Below are 19588 nucleotides of genomic sequence, written 5' to 3' on the forward strand. Positions count from 1 at the left end.
GGCAGTGGCATTAGCTTTGACTTGTTTCAGCAAAATGTCAGCATAGGGAGAATTGGCTGACGGTGGTACTGAAACTGTTGCGTTCCAGAGACCCAACCCACTTGCTGCAGGTAAGTGGGGTTCATCTTGCAGTTGGCTGGTTAATTCAGCACCTGGACCTCATCTTGACAGTGGGGTGCAAGGCCCTGGGGAGGCCAGGCGGCATAGAGTTGGTATCAAAGGCTACCGGCTGTCTGTGCTTTAATGCTGTGGCTGAAGCAGCTGGAGGATTAATAGGTGTTTGGGGAAGGCCTACTTTCATCATGGTCTGACTGATGAATATTGCTGCCTCTGCAGGGCTGAAGCCCAGGATAGAATATGGAGTGAAAGATGCCATGCATGGGATCTCGAGAATGACCACCACGGACCTGGAGTGGAAGGATGCAGAACTGGCACGGAAACTTCAGGAGGAAGAGATCAGGGTGAGAGAAGAAAACTGGCTTGTGGCCATTTTTGAAGAAATAAAGAACTGCAGATGCTGGTTAATACACAAAAGGATACTTAGTGCTGGAGTAACTCAGCAAGTCAGACAGTATCTCTGGAGAATATGGATAGGTGACTTTTCCGGTTGAGATCCTTCTTCCTGACCCAAAACGATGCTTATCCATGTTAGGGTCATAGATTGATACAGTGTGGAAACAGGCCCTTCAGCCCAACTCACCCACACCAGCCAACAATGTCCCAGCTCCCCTAGTCTCACTTGCCTGCACTTGGTCCATAACCTTCCAAACCTGTCCTATCCATGTACCTGTCCAACTGTTTCTTAAACGATGGGATAGTCCCAGCCTCAACTATCTCCTCTGGTAGCTTGTTCCATACACCCACCACCCTCTGTGTGAAAAAGTTACCCCTCGGATTCCTAATAATTTTTTTTCCCCTTCACTTTAAATCTATGTCCTCGATTCCCCTACTCAGGGTAAAAGACTCTGTGCATCTGCCCGATCTATTCCTCTCTTGATTTTGTATACCTCTATAAGATCTCCCCTCATCCTCCTACGCTCCATGAAATAGAGACCCAGCCTACTTAACCTCTCCCTATAGCTCACACCCTCTAATCCTGGCAACATCCTCGTAAATCTTTTCTTAACCCTTTCAAGCTTGATAATATCTTTCCTACAACATGGTGCCCAGAACTGAACACAATATTCTAAATACGGTCTCACCAACGTCTAGCCTGCTCAACCAGGTGCTAGCCTGCTCAACCTCTCCCTATAGCTCAGGCCCTCGAGTCCTGGCAACATCCTCATAAATCTTCTCTGTACCGTTTCCACTTGACAACATCTTTTCTATAAGATGGTGCCCAAAACTGAGCACAGTACTCTAGATGTGGCCTCACCAACGTCTTATACAACTGCAACATGACCTCCCAACTTCTATACTCAATACTCTGACTGATGAAGGCCAAAGTGCCTAAAGCCTTTTTGACCAACTTATCTACCTGCGACTCGACCATCAAGGAACCACGCACCTGTACTCCTAGATCCCTCTGCTCTACAACACTACCCAGGGGCCTACCATTTACTATGTAGGTCCTGCCCTTGTTCAACATCCCAAAATGTAATACCTCACACTTCTCTGTATTAAATTCCATCAACCATTCCTCCGCCCACCTGGCCAATGGATCCAGATCCTGCTGCAATGTTCACAAACATCTTCACTATCTGCAAAACCACTAACTTTTGTATCATCAGCAAACTTGCTAATCTTGCCCTGCTCCAGAGATGCTGCCTGAACTGCTGAGTTACTCAGCACTTTGTGCCCTTCGGTTTTGTAATGTCTGAGTCTTCAATTGTCATATGTACCAACAACGGAACAATAATTCTTACTTGCTGCAGCACAGTAGGCCTGTAGAAAACATACATGTAGTTAATATATAATAATCAAAAGCTTAATAAATCAAAACCACAATACCATTGCACAAAAAAGAGTCCAAAGTCAGTGAAACCAAAGAAAGTCCTCAGGAGCTTGATGGTTTCTGGGAAGAAGCTGTTCTTGAACCTGGCGGTCATAGTTTTCAGGGTTCTGCATCTTCCTCCCGATGGCAGGCATGAGATGAGAGGCTGGCCAGGGTGGTGTGGGTCTCTGATGATGCTGGCTGCCTTTTTTGATGCAGGGTCTCCTGCCAATCTCTATGATGGTGAGGAGGTCAGTACCCGTGATGAACCGGGCAGTGTCCACCACTCTCTGTAATATGTGGTACAGATGTGAGGAGGGCAGCGCAGCCGGAGGGGCCACTAAACTTCAGGCTCTATTAGCTCCCTCTGCACCGGCAAATGGTCCCATTAGAGACCAGACTGGTAGAAGAATATGGGAGATAACTCAGGGATTCTTTCTGAGGTTTATCCCTTTTTTATTATCACAAAAGCATTGCGTTTACTTTAGTAAGATTTTAGACTTTAGAGATACAGCCTGGAAACAGGCCCTTCGGCCCACTGAGTCCGCGCCGACCAGCGATCACCCCGTACGCTAACACCAACCTACACACTAGGGACAATTTACAATTACCTGCAATCCTGTAAATCTGTGGAGTGTGGGAGGAAACCGGAGCACCTGAAGAAAACCCACGCAATCACAGGGAGAAGGTACAAACTCCGTACAGACAGTTGCAATTGTGAGGGGGACCTGGGTCTCTGGCACTAAGGCTGAAGGTCTACAGCTGTGCCACTGTGCTCCCACTAATAGCCTGTTGCTGCTTGCAGAAGCTCAATGTGTCGAACCGTACACCATTAAAATTGACGAACTCTGATCATGAGGGATACTGTAGAAATGGTCACATACTGTTGCCTTGACGTTTAGTTTTGTACGGTTTGTTTTATTTGAGTGATACAGCATGGAAACAGGCCCTTTGGCCTGCCGAGTCCATGCCGACCATCGATCACCCTTACAATCGAGAGCTCAGTTCAATAACTCAGTAATGCATTGGTATTCAGGAGCCAAGTACCAGGGCTTGCTTGGTACAGGCATTCTTTGGAAGAGAGACACAAAGCTGAGTGACGTTGTGTCAAAGGGCCAGCGAGTGTGAAGTCTCCTTCTTTGTGGAAGAGAGGTAAAGTCTCAAGGCCCTGATGTATTAATCATTTTATACAATTTTTAACAATTAAAACATTCCACATCCAGACTTATATCCCACTTTATATATATTGCTCTAAGCAATCCGCTTAAATAGCTTACATTGTCTATTTCCTGTTACTCCCCCAAACTAGGGGATGTACTGAAAACGAGTCATCATTTAATATTTTTTATTATAAGGAACAAAGAGCACCTGATTGTTATAGACACTATGTTCTTGCCAACTTGAGAGCAGTCATAGGTGGCACGGCGAACAGAGCTGTGACCTAGTTCAGTCCTGACGTTGACTGCTGTCCATGTGGAGTTTGCAATATTCTCCCTTTGTTTATTTCCAGTTCCTTGTGATTCTCCCACGTTCCAAAGAGGTAGGGGTTGGTAAGCTAGCTGGATGCTGGAGATAAGTTTCATTTAGAGATACAGCATGGATACAGGCCCTTCGGCCCACCGACTTTGCACCCACCAGTGATCACCCATACACTAGTTCTATCCTACACCCTAGTGACAATTTACAGAAGCTATTTAACTTACAAACCTGTACGTCTTTGGAATGTGGGTGAAAACCCAGGCGGACACAGAGAGAATGTACAAACTCCGTACAGATATCAGCCGAGGTCAGGATCGAACCTGGGTCTCTGGTGCTGTAAGGCAGTAACTCTACCACTGCGCCACTGTGCCCCCTCTGTCACCTCAAGTGGAGGTGGGAAGTAAAATCTGGGGGGAGTTGATGGATATAATAGTAGTGTTTCATGTATTTGTGGACAATGACTCCTGCTTGACCGCTGAGAAAGGGGGTTGGTTGAGAGATTTCCATGTGTGAGCCACTGTGTATAAAATGGAGGGATGTGAGATTGCCCTCTGGAGCTATTGACTGCATGTAGTATGCACGTGTGAAGCAACAACACTGAACAGGAAGCTAACTTTATTTTCTCTTCCCTGATCCAGGCTACTCAAAGTTCGGAGAGAGCAGCTCAGTTGACACAAGATGAGGTAAGATTTGTCTTTAGAGCTTTCATCAATCAGATAACTGCTGATACCGGGGCGGCAGGGTGGCACAGCGATAGAGTTGCTGCCTCACAGCGCCAGAGACCCGGGTTCGATGCTGACCAAGGGTGCTGCCTGTTCGGAGTATGCACATTCTCCCCGTGATCTGTGTGGGTTTTCTCCGGGTGCTCAGGTTTCCTCCCACACTCCAAAGATGTACAGGATTGTCGGTTACTTGGCTTCGATAAAATGGCAAATTGTCCCTAATGTGTAGGGTAGTGTTAGTGTGCGGGGATCGCTGGTCGGTGTGGACTTGGTGGGCCGAATGCTTTGTTTCTGCGCTATATCTCTAAACTAAACTGAAGTAAACCTGTGGGTTCAGAACATAGGCCACATGGAACATAAAACAATACAGGACAGGAACGGGCCCTTCGGCCTACAATGTCCATGCCAAACGCGATGCCACATTAAACCAATGTCCTCTGCCTGCATATGATCCATATCCCTCCATTTCCTGCATATCCATGTGCCTATTGAAAAGCCTCTTAAACACTACAATTGTATCTGCCTCCAGCATCATCCACTGGCAGTGCGTTCCAGGCACCCACCAACTCTCTGTATTTAAAACAAACGTTGGCGCTCACATCTTCTTTAAACTCTTCCCCTCTAACCTTAAAGCTATACCCTGTAATCTTTGACATTTCCACCTTGGGGAAAAATGGTCTGACTGTCTGATTATGCCTCTCATAATTTTATATACTTCCATGCGATATGCCCCTCAACTTCTGATGTTCCAGAGAAAACAACCTGAGTTTGGCCGACCTCTCCAATTAATATAAGCGAGAATTGGGACCATTGAATCATCTCTTTCTAATGTTCAATGCAGTGGATGTTGTCCTTGGTTCTTTGTTCAGTCTTTGTGGCCAAACCTAATGCCTGCTTGCCGTGGACAGGAGATTGCCCGGTTACTGATGGAAGACGAGAAGAAGCTGGTCCTCAGGAAATCCAAGGAGAAGGATTCTGCACGATGGGCAGAGGAAGATAGGAGGAAAGGTTCATCCGACTGGAGGAAGCTCGAGCCAGAAAGGAAGGTACCTTGCACCGTGGTGAAATTTGATTTTAGGTTCATTGTTCAAATTTGTTGGGGGAAAAATCTGGGGGAAATTAACTGGACCCTTAGTTAGAACTAGGTCCCTGGTCATTTTTCCCAGGATGGGAATGTCAAATAACAAGAGGACATAGCTTTGAGGTGAGACGGGCAAAGTTTAAAGGATATGTGCCAGGCAAGTTGTTTCACACACAAGGTAGTGGGTGCCTGGAATGCGCTGCCAGAGGTGGTGATGGAGGCAGATATGTTTTGTGGTGTTAAGAGGCACATAGATATGCAGGAATTAAGAGATATGGATCACATGCAGGCAGAGGAGATTAGTTTAACTTGGCATCATGTTCGGCATGACATTGTGGGCCTGTGCTGTACAGCTCAATTGTTACTACCTGATAGTTATGGACAGTGGGAGTTTTTAAAAGTTATAAACACAGAAACCTTTGCTGATGCATGGTAAGTAGCATGGTGAATGGTTTTATGCTGCACTGCCTTGGGAGGCCAGTTGATTGACAGATGAGTCAGTGGGAGAGAGAAGGTTGGAGATGGTAAACAAGGATGGAGGTGATCAGTGGAAACAACAAAAGGATGTAGATGGTGGAATCTGATGTAAGGGAGGCAGGGAGTGAAATGTGGAATGATGGTTGGTAGACGGGAATATGATGGGGAAGAAAAGTGGGGTACTCTCAAAGTCGAGTGAGGTAGGAAATGAATGAATGGAGATGGGAAAAGGAACTGGGTGATGGGAGATGGGCGGTGAAAGAAAGGTGTTTGGTGGGAGTGGGGAGAAATCTGGGTAGATGAGGAGGAGTGGGGGTTTTCACTGAAATTGGAGAATTCAGTGTTCATACCGCTGGGTTGTAACCTACCCAAGCAAAATATGAGGTGCTGATGCTCCAGTTTGCATGTGGCCTCACCCTAGCAATGAAGGAGTCCCAGGACAGAAACGTCGGTATGGGAATGGCGGTTAAAACGGCTGGCAAGATCCAGCAGGCTTTGGCGGGTGTTCAGCGAAATGGTCGCCTGGACTAGGCTTTGCGACATACAATAGGCCACATCCTTTCTAATTCAAGCATCCTCCAGTCTGAATGTAATAGATGTGGTTGGAGGAGATGCATGTAAACCTCTGTCTCATAAGGGCTGTTTGGGTCTCTGAATGGAGGTGAAGGAGCTGGTGTAGGGATAGGTGCTACATCCCCTGCCATTGCAGTGGAACAAACGTAAGGAGGGGGAGTGGTGAGTGAACCAAAGAATCACAGGCGGACCAAACTTTGCTTGTTATTGTCACGTATACCAAGGTACAGTGAAAACCTTTTTTGTCACGTGCTATCCAGTCAGCTGAAAGATTGTACATGATTACAATCGAGCCATCCACAGAGTACAGATACATGATAAAGGGATTAACATTTAGTGCAAGGTAAAGCCCGATTAAAGATAGTCCAAGGGTGGAAATGCTACCGTTGGAGTAGCGATTTAAGAGTGGAGCAATTGTAATGAATGATTGCCGATCCACTTCTGAGACCAGCCAAAAGCAGAAAGAGGTTGGTGGGGCAGGGGGGGGGGGGGGGGGGTTGGAGCTGGGATCTGGCAGTGCGATGGCGATGAAGCTCATGGGAATGTGGGAGATTGGTTTGTTGGATGTGGAGGCTAGAGGGTTGTGAGGAGAAGTGTCACTAGATGGCACTGCGATTACTCTATCAACCTCTTGATGGAAGGTTTGAGAACAAACTTATACTGTCTATTGTTTCTCAGAGTGGAAGAGAGGAGCAACGGTTCTCCTGAAGACTCATGCAAGGATTGCCACTGTGAGCGTATTACAATACCGAGTAAAACTGCAATATTTGTGAATTATCAACAAATTGGAGATTTGGAAAAATTATATACTAATTGTAGCAGAACACAGAATAGGCAGGTTTAGCAGATGAGATGATGCAGTAGAGATAGGGAAGTCAATACAGACTTAATGGTAGGGATCTACAGTGTGGAGGAGCAGAGCAGTCTGCAGATTTATGTACAGAGATTTTGAAGGTTGTAGGACAGTTTAGGAGGAGGTAGCATAGGATTTGGGATCTTGGATGGATCATGAATGGAGGAGTTGAGTACCAAAGCAGGGAGGTTATAGTGATCCTTCCAAGCCCTGGGTCGATCACGTACATCTGATGCTGTACACCATCGGAAGAAGGGGGTCTTTCTTAAAGCACACTATCATAGATTTATTTTATAATTGTTTTCCTATTGCACTAATGCCGTGTATTTTTGTAGTTTTCTTTTCACTGTATTATAGAATTTATGCACAATTTATGTGTAATAAATTTGTTTTTGTGTGTTGTCTGAGTCTATGTGCCTGTGATGCTGCTGCAAGATTTTCATTGTACTGTAGCACACCATACATGTGTATTATTAGAGTTGAACTCCGTAATGTGCACTGAATTGCCAAGGATTTACCCAGCTCTGTCACCAGTCCCTATGTTCCTGCTTGCTTACTCCGTACAACACACAACAGTTGTGAGATTTTAATCCATGCGTGGTTTTAGATGGTTAATGTTAACAGGTCGTACTGCAATCTTGTGGCTAATAGGAGGAGACTACATTGATGCAATAATTTGCCACGGCCTGCATTCTGTTTTTGTTGGTATTTTATTTAATGTGAATGCAGGTTATTTAGTGTTCAGGCCGTAATATACTGTTTCTCTTACCAACATTTGCCTTGATTTCCTTTTAAAACATAAATTTTGAGTACGGGATTGACCGGAAATCTATCAGAATGATCAGCAGGCCAGGGAGCCTTTGTGGAGAGAGAAAGAGTTGACATCTGGTGTGTTGAAAAGAACTGCAGATGCTGGTTTACACTGAAGATAGACACAAAAAGGTGGAATAACTCAGCAGGTTTGACAGCATCTCAAAAAAAACGGAATAGGTGACGTTTTGGGTTGAAACCCATCTTCAGACTGGTGGTGTTCCATTAGAACCCATTTTCATGGGTGATTCTGTGCTCAGTAACTAGATGATATTTTTTATGATATCGGACTCTCCAGGACAGATGTAGGTAAGGAGGAGGATGCATCTGCTCAGCCTCATCAACAAGTGAGGCAGGCGGCCAAAGAATATGAAAATTACTGAAAATTGAATGCTGAACAGAGGAACTATCTGAAGTTGGAGAAATCAATATTCATACCGCTGGGGTGTAAGCTGCCCAAGCGAAATATGAGATGCTGTTCCTCCAATTTGCAGTGGGCCTCACTATGACAATGGAGAAAGCTCTTGACAGAAAGGTCAGACTGGGAGAGGGAGGGGGAGTTGAAGTGCTGAGCCACCGGAGATCGGGTTGGTTAAGGCGGACTGAGCAAAGGTGTTGAGCGAAAGGATCGCTGAGCCTGCGTTTGGTCTCGCATGAACATTGATTTCTTTAACTTCAGATAGTTCCTCTGTCCCTCCCTTTCCCCTCCCCCTTCCCAGTTCTCCCACTGTCTTCCTGTCTCCCACTACATCCTATCTTTGTCCCGTCCCCTCCCCTAACATCAGTCTGAAGAAAGGTCTCGACCCGAAACGTCATCTATTCCTTCTCTCCTGAGATGCTGGCTGACCCACTGAGTTACTCCAGCATTTTGTGATACCTTCGATTTGAACCAGCATCTGCAGTTATTTTCCCACACGAGGTGCAGTGAAAAGCTTTTTGTTGCATCCTAACCAGTCAGCAGAAAGACTATACATGATTACAATCGAGTCGTCCACAGTAGGCAGATACAGTCCATGATAAACATTTAGTGCAAGATTAAGTCCAATAAAGTATGATTAAAGATAGACCGAGGGTCTCCAATGAGATAGATGGGAGGTCAGGGGAGCTCTCCAGTTGTTACTCTGGGATAACTGTGAGCTGCACGTCTCGACAGTCACAGTAGACCGCACTGGTCGCAGGAGAAGGAGAATCGACAGATCCAAGAGGAAATTAAGAAGAGCACAGTTAAAGTAAGAAATGCTGCTGTTAGAACAGAGGTTTAAAAAAGTGGAATGATTGTAATGAGTGATTGCAGATCGACTTCTGGGACCAGCATGTAGAAAGTTGCCTGGCTTGGACGCCATGTCACAGTCTTTGGTTAGTTGGATCCAGTATGGAACTGTTGAGCAGCACTCTCTCTGCAGTATGAAGGTTCCAGTGTCACAACCTGTCGCCATTATGTCTGCAGTGTTTTTCTGTGTGGGCCGGGGGCGAGCTGGTGCCGTCTTGCAGTGCTGTGGTAATCTTTCTTTCTCCTCTCTGTGCAGCATGACACGAGTGAATACGTCAAGCCCAGGCGGGACGAGCTGGAGTCGTCAACGATGAAGCCCGAACGGCCAGCCAGGTAAACACGAGGACACCTTTCATTTTCATAAGTTATAGGAGCAGAATTAGACCATTCGGCCCACCAAGTCTACTCCACCATTCAATCATGGCTGATCTATCTTTCCTTCTCTACCCCTTTCTCCTGCCTTCTCCCCATAACCCCTGATACCTTTACTAATCAAGATTCTATCAACGTACACCTTAAAGATATCCACTGACGGCCTCCGCAGCCTTCTATGGTGATGAATTCTACAAACTGACCACCCTCTGACTAAAGAAATTCCTCCTCATCTCCATTCTAAAAATATGTCCTGTTATTCTGAGGCTATGGCCTCTGGTCCTAGACTCCCCCACTGGTAGATACATCCGCTCTATCTAGGCCTTTCATTATTCGATAAGTTTAATTGAGGTCCCCCCTCATCCTTTTAAACTTTAGCAAGTACAGGCCCAGTGCCATTAAACGCTCATCATATGTTAACCCAATCATCCCTGGGATCATTCTCGTAAACCTGCTCTATCCCCTCTCCAATGCCAGCACATTGTTCCTCAGATATGGGGCCAAAAACTGCGCATAATACTCTAAATGCGGTCTGACCAGTGCCTTATAAAAGCCTTCAGCTTTCCTATATGCAAGGTCGCTCCTGTGCTGTTTCCTCTAACACCAGCAGTATATGTGTGCAAGAGCTTGTGTGTGTGTCTTTGTGCGCGCGCGTGCATAAGGTCGTACTTGAATGTCAGGATTCAGATGGGGGGAAGCATCCGATGCAAAACTCATTCATTTAAGGTGTGGGGGAACGATTTAATAGGAATTTGAGGGGCAACTTTTCACACAGAGGGTGATGGGTTTATGGAATGAGCTGCTAGAGGAGATAGTTGAGGCAGGTACCATCACAACGTTTAAGAAACATTTAGACAGGTAAATAGATAAGATGGGTTTAGAGGGATATGGCCAAACGCAGGCAGGTGGGTCTGGTGTAAATGGGGCATGTTGGTCGGCATAGGCAAATTAGGCCGAAGGGCCTGTTTCCGTGCAGTTTGACTATGACTCTTTCGTTGCCTTGGGGAGGGAACCAGGTGCACAGATTTGTGTTCTGTTGTGTCCCCGACTGAAATCTCTTTACCTCTCCAGATGAAACCTTTGGCAATAGACAATAGACAATAGGTGCAGGAGTAGGCCATTCAGCCCTTTGAGCCAGCACCGCCATTCAATGCGATCATGGCTGATCACTCTCAATCAGTACCCCGTTCCTGCCTTCTCCCCATACCCCCTCACTCCGCTATCCTTAAGAGCTCTATCCAGCTCTCTCTTGAAAGCATCCAACGAACTGGCCTCCACTGCCTTCTGAGGCAGAGAATTCCACACCTTCACCACTCTCTGACTGAAAAAGTTCTTCCTCATCTCCGTTCTAAATGGCCTACCCCTTATTCTTAAACTGTGGCCCCTTGTTCTGGACTCCCCCAACATTGGGAACATGTTTCCTGCCTCTAATGTGTCCAATCCCCTAATTATCTTATATGTTTCAATAAGATCCCCCCTCATCCTTCTAAATTCCAGTGTATAAAAGCCTAATTGCTCCAGCCTTTCAACAAACGACAGTCCCGCCATTCCGGGAATTAACCTAGTGAACCTACGCTGCACGCCCTCAATAGCAAGAATATCCTTCCTCAAATTTGGAGACCAAAACTGCACACAGTACTCCAGGTGCGGTCTCACCAGGGCCCGGTACAACTGTAGAAAGACCTCTTTGCTCCTATACTCAACTCCTCTTGTTATGAAGGCCAACATTCCATTGGCTTTCTTCACTGCCTGCTGTACCTGCATGCTTCCTTTCAGTGACTGATGCACTAGGACACCCAGATCTCGTTGAACATCCCCTCTTCCTAACTTGACACCATTCAGATAATAATCTGCCTTTCTATTCTTACTTCCAAAGTGAATAACCTCACACTTATCTACATTAAACTGCATCTGCCATGTATCCGCCCACTCACACAACCTGTCCAAGTCACCCTGCAGCCTTATTGCATCTTCCTCACAATTCACACTACCCCCCAGCTTAGTATCATCTGCAAATTTGCTAATGGTACTTTTAATCCCTTCATCTAAGTCATTAATGTATATCGTAAATAGCTGGGGTCCCAGCACCGAACCTTGCGGTACCCCACTGGTCACTGCCTGCCATTCCGAAAGGGACCCATTTATCCCCACTCTTTGCTTTCTGTCTGTCAACCAATTTTCTATCCATGTCAGTACCCTACCCCCAATACCATGTGCTCTAATTTTGCCCACTAATCTCCTATGTGGGACCTTGTCGAAGGCTTTCTGAAAGTCGAGGTACACCACATCCACTGACTCTCCCCTGTCAATTTTCCTAGTTTCATCCTCAAAAAATTCCAGTAGATTTGTCAAGCATGATTTCCCCTTCGTAAATCCATGCTGACTTGGAATGATCCTGTTACTGCTATCCAAATGCTCAGCAATTTTGTCTTTTATAATTGACTCTAGCATCTTCCCCACCACTGATGTCAGACTAACTGGTCTATAATTACCCGTTTTCTCTCTCCCTCCTTTCTTAAAAAGTGGGATAACATTTGCTATCCTCCAATCCACAGGAACTGATCCTGAATCTATAGAACATTGAAAAATGATCTCCAATGCTTCCACTATTTCTAGAGCCACCTCCTTAAGTACCCTGGGATGCAGACCATCAGGCCCTGGGGATTTATCAGCCTTCAGTCCCATCAGTCTACCCAAAACCATTTCCTGCCTAATGTGGATTTCCTTCAGTTCCTCCATCACCCTAGGTTCTCCGGCCCCTAGAACATTTGGGAGATTGTGTGTATCTTCCTCAGTGAAGACAGATCCAAAGTAACGGTTTAACTCGTCTGCCATTTCTTTGTTCCCCATAATAAATTCCCCTGCTTCTGTCTTCAAGGGACCCACATTTGCCTTGACTATTTTTTTCCTCTTCACGTACCTAAAAAAACTTTTGCTATCCTCCTTTATATTATTGGCTAGTTTACCCTCGTACCTCATCTTTTCTCCCCGTATTGCCTTTTTAGTTAACTTTTGTTGCTCTTTAAAAGAGTCCCAATCCCCTGTCTTCCCACTCTTCTTTGCTATGTTATACTTCCTCTCCTTAATTTTTATGCTGTCTTTGACTTCCCTTGTCAGCCACAGGTGTCTCTTACTCCCCTTAGAGTCTTTCCGCCTCTTTGGGATAAATTGATCCTGCAACCTCTGCATTATTCCCAGGAATACCTGCCATTGCTGTTCTACCGTCTTCCCTGCTAGGGCCTCCTTCCAGTCAATTTTGGCCAGCTCCTGCCTCATGCCTCAGTAATCCCCTTTGCTATACTGTAATACTGACACTTCCGATTTTCCCTTCTGCCTTTCCATTTGCAGAGTAAAACTTATCATGTTGTGATCACTGCCTCCTAATGGCTCTTTTACCTCTAGTCCCCTTATCAGATCAGGATCATTACACAACACTAAATCCAGAATTGCCTTCTCCCTGGTAGGCTCCAGTACAAGCTGTTCTAAGAATCCATCTCGAAGGCACTCTACAAACACTCTTTCCTGGGGTCCATTTCCAACCTGATTTTCCCAGTCTACCTGCATGTTGAAATCTCCCATAACCACCGTAGCATTACATTTGTGACACGCCAATTTTATCTCCTGATGACCTGTGGCAGGTTTAGGCTGAGCACTGCCTTCTGTTCTGGAACGATTCAATGTATTAGTGTGTTGAGATGGCAGGTGTTTGTCCTGACAGAGCCAATTTGATTATGTAAGGCTGATCAAAGCACGATTAACGATTCACCTTTGTCACTGGGTCAGTTCCCTGTCCAGAGGTCAGTATGAGTATGGGCAGCTATCAGTGATCCCACTGTTTTCCTCAGATGCTGCCTGACGACCTGACCTATCCACCGTTCTTAAATTTATTTTGTCCTTCTGCCAATAATGGTTCTATATCCTGACTTAAGCCAAGGTCCTTCCTTACTCTTACCATTGTTTCAAGCTTTGTTATTACCCGAACCGTTTCCATTTATGTCTTTTCTCAGTATCAAGTTATCCCAGAATATTTATTTCCCAAACTTGTTCACCTTGAGACTATTTATGCATTATGGATAATTGGTCAAACTCCAAGTCTACAAGATGTATAAGACATTGGTGAAGTCGTACAAGACGTTGGTGAGGCTACACTTGGAGTATTGTGTTCAGATTTGTTCAGCCTACTATAGGAAAGGTGCAGAGAAGATTTACAAGGTTGTTCACAGGACAATAGGGCCTGAACTATAGGGAGAGGTTAGGCAGGCTAGGTCTTTATGCCTTGGAGTGCAGGAAGCTGAGGATGATCCTGCAGAGGTGTATAAAATCATGAGGGGAATAGATAAGGTGAATGCACAAGAGCTTTTTCCCCAGGATAGGAGAATCAAGAACTAAAGGGCATGTTTAAGGTAAGAAGGCAAAGATTTAACAGGAACCGGAAGGGCACATTTTTTCACACAAAGGACAGTGGGTATATGGAATGAGTTGTCAGAGGAAGTAGTTAAGACAGGTACAATAACAACATTTTGGTTTAGTTTTAATTTTGCTTACGATTGCCATGCATTCTGAGGTAGAATGAAAAGTTTTGCGTGCTATTCAGTGAGAAAAAAAAGACAATACATCAATGCAATCAAGCCATCTACACTGCACAAATAAAGGATAAAGGGTACAACATTTAGCACAAGACATAACATTGAGGTCTGATAAAGTCTGATTAAAGATAGTTCAAAGTTCTCTAGCAAGGTAGATGGGAGGTCTCAACCGCACTCTAGCTGATCAGAGGACTGTTCAGTTGTCTGATAAGAACTAGGAATAAACTGTTTCTGAATGCCTTTTCAAACTTCTGAGCGGGCTGCCAGAAAGGAGGGAAGATAGGGAGTGACCGGGTGAGAAACAGGCCTGGTACAGGAACATTTAACAGATATTTAGACAGGTATAGTGATATGAAACTTTTAAGAGTGATTTGGGCCAAATGTAGGCAAATATGGTAGTTTAGTTGGAGCATCATAGTCAAGGAATTGAGGGAAGGGCCTGTTTCATGCTGAATGACTGACTCTTGTTATCCCCCAGTCAAAAATCAAAACTCTTCGAATGAAAGAAATTAGTTTCACCAATTATAAATACTTCATGCATTATATATTGTACCATCAAATTTAACTCTCCTTATTTTCCCTGATTTGACATTGAACTGAAATTCCTTTAATATTGTTTATCCGTGCAACCTCTCATGGAATCCTCAATTACTTGGGATGCCTCAGCAAACTTGATAGGTGCGTCCAAGTTACTAAATCCAGCTGCCTTGCCTTTTCTCTTGCCAGATGAAGGGAGTAGAGATGGAAAGGTACTTTTTTTTTCTCAAACTGGCTGACCCAGTGTTGCCAGTTCTCCAAGAATGAAATTCTGAAAATAACCTAGGCATTGAGCCAAATTTAAGTCAAAGTTCCAAATGCAGAAATGTTGGCTCATGCACCGAGTTTCCTGTGCCCCTCCCTAAACAGTTGCCCTTCTCAGGAATTGATACACCTTGTTTGTCCCATCAATGGGAGCAGTGCCAGAGAATAAGAGCATAACAACCTAACAGAGGAAAATTACCTGAGGTCTATCCTACTTTTAGCAATCATTTCATCCTGTCTAGGACTTACAGCTCACACACAGTTTTTTTTTTGTTTTTTTTTTAAAAATTTTATTTTTGTTAGAAGTAAGTACAATAGTGTGGTACTTGAGTACCTAATACATAAATACATATTTCCATTCTTGTACAACTTCATACTTTTGATTTAATAATAAAAGAACAGTGAGAGAAGAAAGAAATAAGAAATAAAGAGTGTCGGAATAGATAGTCAAGCGAGTAGAAACAGAAAGCAAAAGAAATAAAGGATAGAGATGAAAAGTTAAAAGATTGAAAGAAAAGAAGACAGTAAAGAAAAGAAAGATTAGGGGAGATCTACCTATCTCGTATTTTTGCCCATCCGTCACCCGGTTCTAAACCATTTAATTTCTAAGGTTATGTTATGTTGCACCATATGCTTGCAAAAAATTGATAAAAGGAGACCAAATCTTTAAGAATTGGTCTACTTTGCCTAATAGGAGGAATCTCATTTCTTCAAAATGTAACGTTTCAGACATGCTTGAAATCCACATTTTGAATGTTGGCGTAGGTGCGTTTTTCCAAAATTTGAGTATTAGTTTTTTTGCTGTTATTAGACCGTAATTAAGAAAAGCTTCTTGGAATATAGTTAGTTTACTTCCCTCTTCCATTGATCCAAAGATAATCAATTCTGTACTGGGGTTCAATTTTGTGTTAAATAGTTTTGTAAAAATTCCAAAAATTTCATTCCAAAATTTATACAGTTTTGTACAATAGACAAAGGAATGTGCTATAGTGGCTTTTTGAGTTAGACATTTGTCGCAGATGGGGGAAACATTTGAAAATATTTTATTCAGTCTAGTTTTCGAATAATATAATCTATGTAAAATTTTAAATTGAACTAGGTTGTGTCTTACATTCATTGAACATTTATTTACATATAATAAATTTTTATCCCATCTATCGTTCGGAATTTTTATCAATAACTCTTGTTCCCAGTCCCTTCTAATTGCCTCTGTCGTTGGTGTTTCTATATTTAGAATTATATTATATAAGTAAGATATTAAATTGCTTGATTCTGCCTTTCTATTCATTCCTTCCTCCAATAAGTCTGGGGTTGAGGTTTGATATCCTTGTATATATTTTTTCAAATAATCTTGAATTTGAAGGTATTTGAAATATTGATTACTTTTCAAATTATATTTTAGTTGTAATTGTTGGAATGGTAAAAAAATTCCCATTTCATACATATCTCCCATCGTTTTGATTCCTATTCTTTCCCAATGGATAAACGTTGTATCAATAATAGATGGTTTGAATGAAGGATTATTAGCTATTGGAGAAAGAAACGATAATTTTCTTAATTTTAAAGTTAGTTTTATTTGTTTCCAAATTCGTATTATACTATGAATAATTGGATTCTTCTTATATATTATATTGTTCAGTTTTATCGGGGAAAGAAGGATCGCTCCTATATTGTAAGGGGAACAATCCTCTTTCTCCATTCTTATCCAATCTACCTGTTGGGCAGAACTGTCCAACCAGTAGATTATATTTTTAATATTCACTGCCCAATAATAATACAATAAGTTAGGGAGTGTCAGTCCCCCTGATTCTTTAGATTTACACAAGTGTTTTTTTTTAATTCTGTGTGATTTATAATCCCATATAAAATTTATAATATCAGAATCCAATTTTTTAAAGAATTTTTTAGGTAAGTATATTGGTATTGATTGAAATAGGTACAATATTTGTGGTAAGAAGATCATTTTTATCGCGTTTATTCTGCCTATTAGAGACATTGGCAGTGTTTTCCAAAATTTAATCAACCCGTTTAATTTAGTTAATAAAGGCATATAATTTGCGTTAAGTAATGATTTATAGTTCCTAGTAATTTGGATGCCCAAATACTTAAATTTTTCTGTTGTAATTCTAAAAGGAAATTTCAGCAAATGTATCGACTCTTGAGGTTTTATCGTCATAATTTCGCTTTTGTTCCAGTTTATTCTATATCCTGAAAAAGAACCAAATTCCTCTATTAAATTTAGTATATTTGGTATGCTAATTTGCGAATTTGTAATATATAATAATATGTCGTCTGCATATAATGAACACACAGTTGAATGAGTTTAGCAGGTGTTGTTGCTCAGCACGCATACACATGCGCGTGCATACAGTGAGGCTCTGAATCTACCGCTAAGGGGTGTGAATGAGCCTTGCCTGTGAAGATGTTGTTGGGACTGGATGGCTTCAGTTATAGGGAAAGACCAGATAGACTGTTTTCCCTGGAGCAAAGCAGGCTGAAGGCTGTTTAGTTTAGTTTATTGTCACGTGCACTGAGGTACAGTGAATAGCTTTATTGTTGCTTGCTATCCAGTCAGCAGAAAGACTATGTATGATTACAATCAAGCCATCAACAGTGTAAAGATTCAAGATGTAGGGGATAAAGTCCAGTAAACTCTGATTAAAAATAGTCCGAGGGTCTCCAATGAGGTAGATGGGAGGTCAGGACTACTCTCTAGTTGGTGATAGGATGGTTCAGTTGCCCGATACCAACTGGGAAGAAACTGTCCCTGAATTAAATCGTATGGGGCAGTGTTAACGTTGAGTCACAGTCTTTTTCGCAGGGTAGGGGAGTCTAAAACTAGAGGACAAAGATTTAGGTGAGAGGGGGAAGATTTAATGGGGACCTGATGGGCAACCTCTTCACACAGAAGGTGGAGCTGCCAGATGTGGTGGTAGAAGTGGGTACAATTATGAAATGAATAGTGAACCTTTCACTGTCTCTCATCAGACTATATCTTAACGGTTCATGTTCTCGCCTATCTTGGTATCTTCAGCGAATTTTGATACATCACACTCAGTGCCTTCATAATCGACAGAAATTGTAAATAGCTGAAATTTTAAACAGATTCTCTGGGTCACACCTTATTAAAATTCACTGAATTTCAGATTAAACAATGAAACTAATCCTCAATTCCCTGTTGTAATTTATAACGCCTCCAAGATTAAATTACGGGGCAGGATTACATTCATAGAAAATAGTTGACATTACAATGTTAAATAATGCATGCGTCAAGAAATGAGACCTTAAAAATTTGTGTTTATTTACTTTTTCACATTGACTTCAAAACAGCACATTTTTATTATGTTCCTCGGATATTTTCATAATCATTTGTGAATTTTGTCAGGGTGAATTTTGGTACCCGTGCGAGGTCATCTGTACAGTTAAAATTAGAGCCAAATTTGACTGAAGTTTGAGAATTGATTACCGAATAGCATTATTGCTAACATTGGTGAGCAGTGAAGGGGCGTGTGAGTGGATGCACTTTAGACATGGGGGGGGGGGGGGAGGGGGGGAGGGGGGGTATTTATTTGCCTTGTTAATTAACATATAAAGTAAATCTCTTCTCCCAGTCTTGCTGTCCGATGTCTGATTGGCACTGTAATGTTGGAGGTATTGGGGAATCAACTGAGAGATTTTTTATGTGGCTTCATTCAGTCAGTCTTATTACAACTTTTTGTCCTGCAGACTTCCTGCCCATCGAGCAGGGTCTGAAGACTTGGACCACAGGCTCAGCTCACAGCGTCCTTCACGTCTTGGCCCTAGGTCTGCAGAGTCATCACAGAAAGGTAGCGTACAGTGGTGGTGGGAACACTGGCTGGGGTATGGAACTCTCCCGGGATGAACTTCAATAGTTTCATCAATGGGATTCAGTTCCAGAATACCTGGTTTATTAAAGTTAAATGATCTATTTATTTAAAGGACTGCAGGTGTTGCAGACATTGACCAGAAAATGCTCAAAGTGATGAATCTGTGGAATTTATTGCGACCGACAACGGTGGAGGCCATGTCATTCGGTATTTTTTAAGCGGACATTGATAGTCATGATTAGTCAGAGCGTCAAAGGTTATGGGGAGAAGGCAGGAGAATAGGGTTGAGAAGGAAAATTCTGAAACTACTGCTTTTCTGAAACTACTACATTTGTTTCTTTTTCAAATTATACAATATAATTATATGATATGTCAGACCAGGCAACCTTTTCACTCAGAGGGTAGTCCATATCCCGCATTTCCACCGCCCGCCGGGGGCTTCAATGTCGGGAGCCCCGACCGCCCCGACGTGGCAATTTTGACTGCCTGACCGTGAGAGAATATGGCAGGGAACAGAAAGACATTCTGGCCTTCCATCACAGTGAGGAGGTGACTGGAGGAGACACTGTGATGGATGTTTTTTGTTTTATGTTAGGTTTTGTGATTGTGTGTTTTATTGTGTTTTTTTATTGCCTCTCATTGTTGACTGTGGGTAACGTGATTTCGTCCAAAAACATGTTTTTGGATGACAATAAAGGCTATTCTATTCTATTCTATCTCGAATGAGCTGCCAGGGGAAGCTATAGAGGAAAAAACTATTGTGATCTTTTAAAGACGTTTGTT

The 19588-nt window shown here is 43.0% G+C and overlaps 1 protein-coding gene across 2 annotated transcripts in view; it reads left to right on the top strand.

The window, feature by feature from the left end:
- Positions 1–19588, top strand: part of ccdc50a (coiled-coil domain containing 50a) — an 81549-nt gene that overhangs the window by 53001 nt on the left and 8960 nt on the right. The window contains exons 6-10 of one of the 2 annotated variants that reach the window (XM_078410580.1): positions 337–461; positions 4051–4095; positions 5043–5180; positions 9455–9531; positions 18684–18784. In XM_078410580.1, coding sequence (XP_078266706.1) covers positions 337–461; positions 4051–4095; positions 5043–5180; positions 9455–9531; positions 18684–18784 — 486 coding nt within the window. The remainder of the gene's footprint in view (positions 1–336; positions 462–4050; positions 4096–5042; positions 5181–9454; positions 9532–18683; positions 18785–19588) is intronic. The other variant, XM_078410581.1, reaches the window with a different exon arrangement.

Source organism: Rhinoraja longicauda, chromosome 13 (assembly GCF_053455715.1).
Source record: "Rhinoraja longicauda isolate Sanriku21f chromosome 13, sRhiLon1.1, whole genome shotgun sequence".
Lineage (NCBI taxonomy): Eukaryota > Metazoa > Chordata > Chondrichthyes > Rajiformes > Arhynchobatidae > Rhinoraja > Rhinoraja longicauda.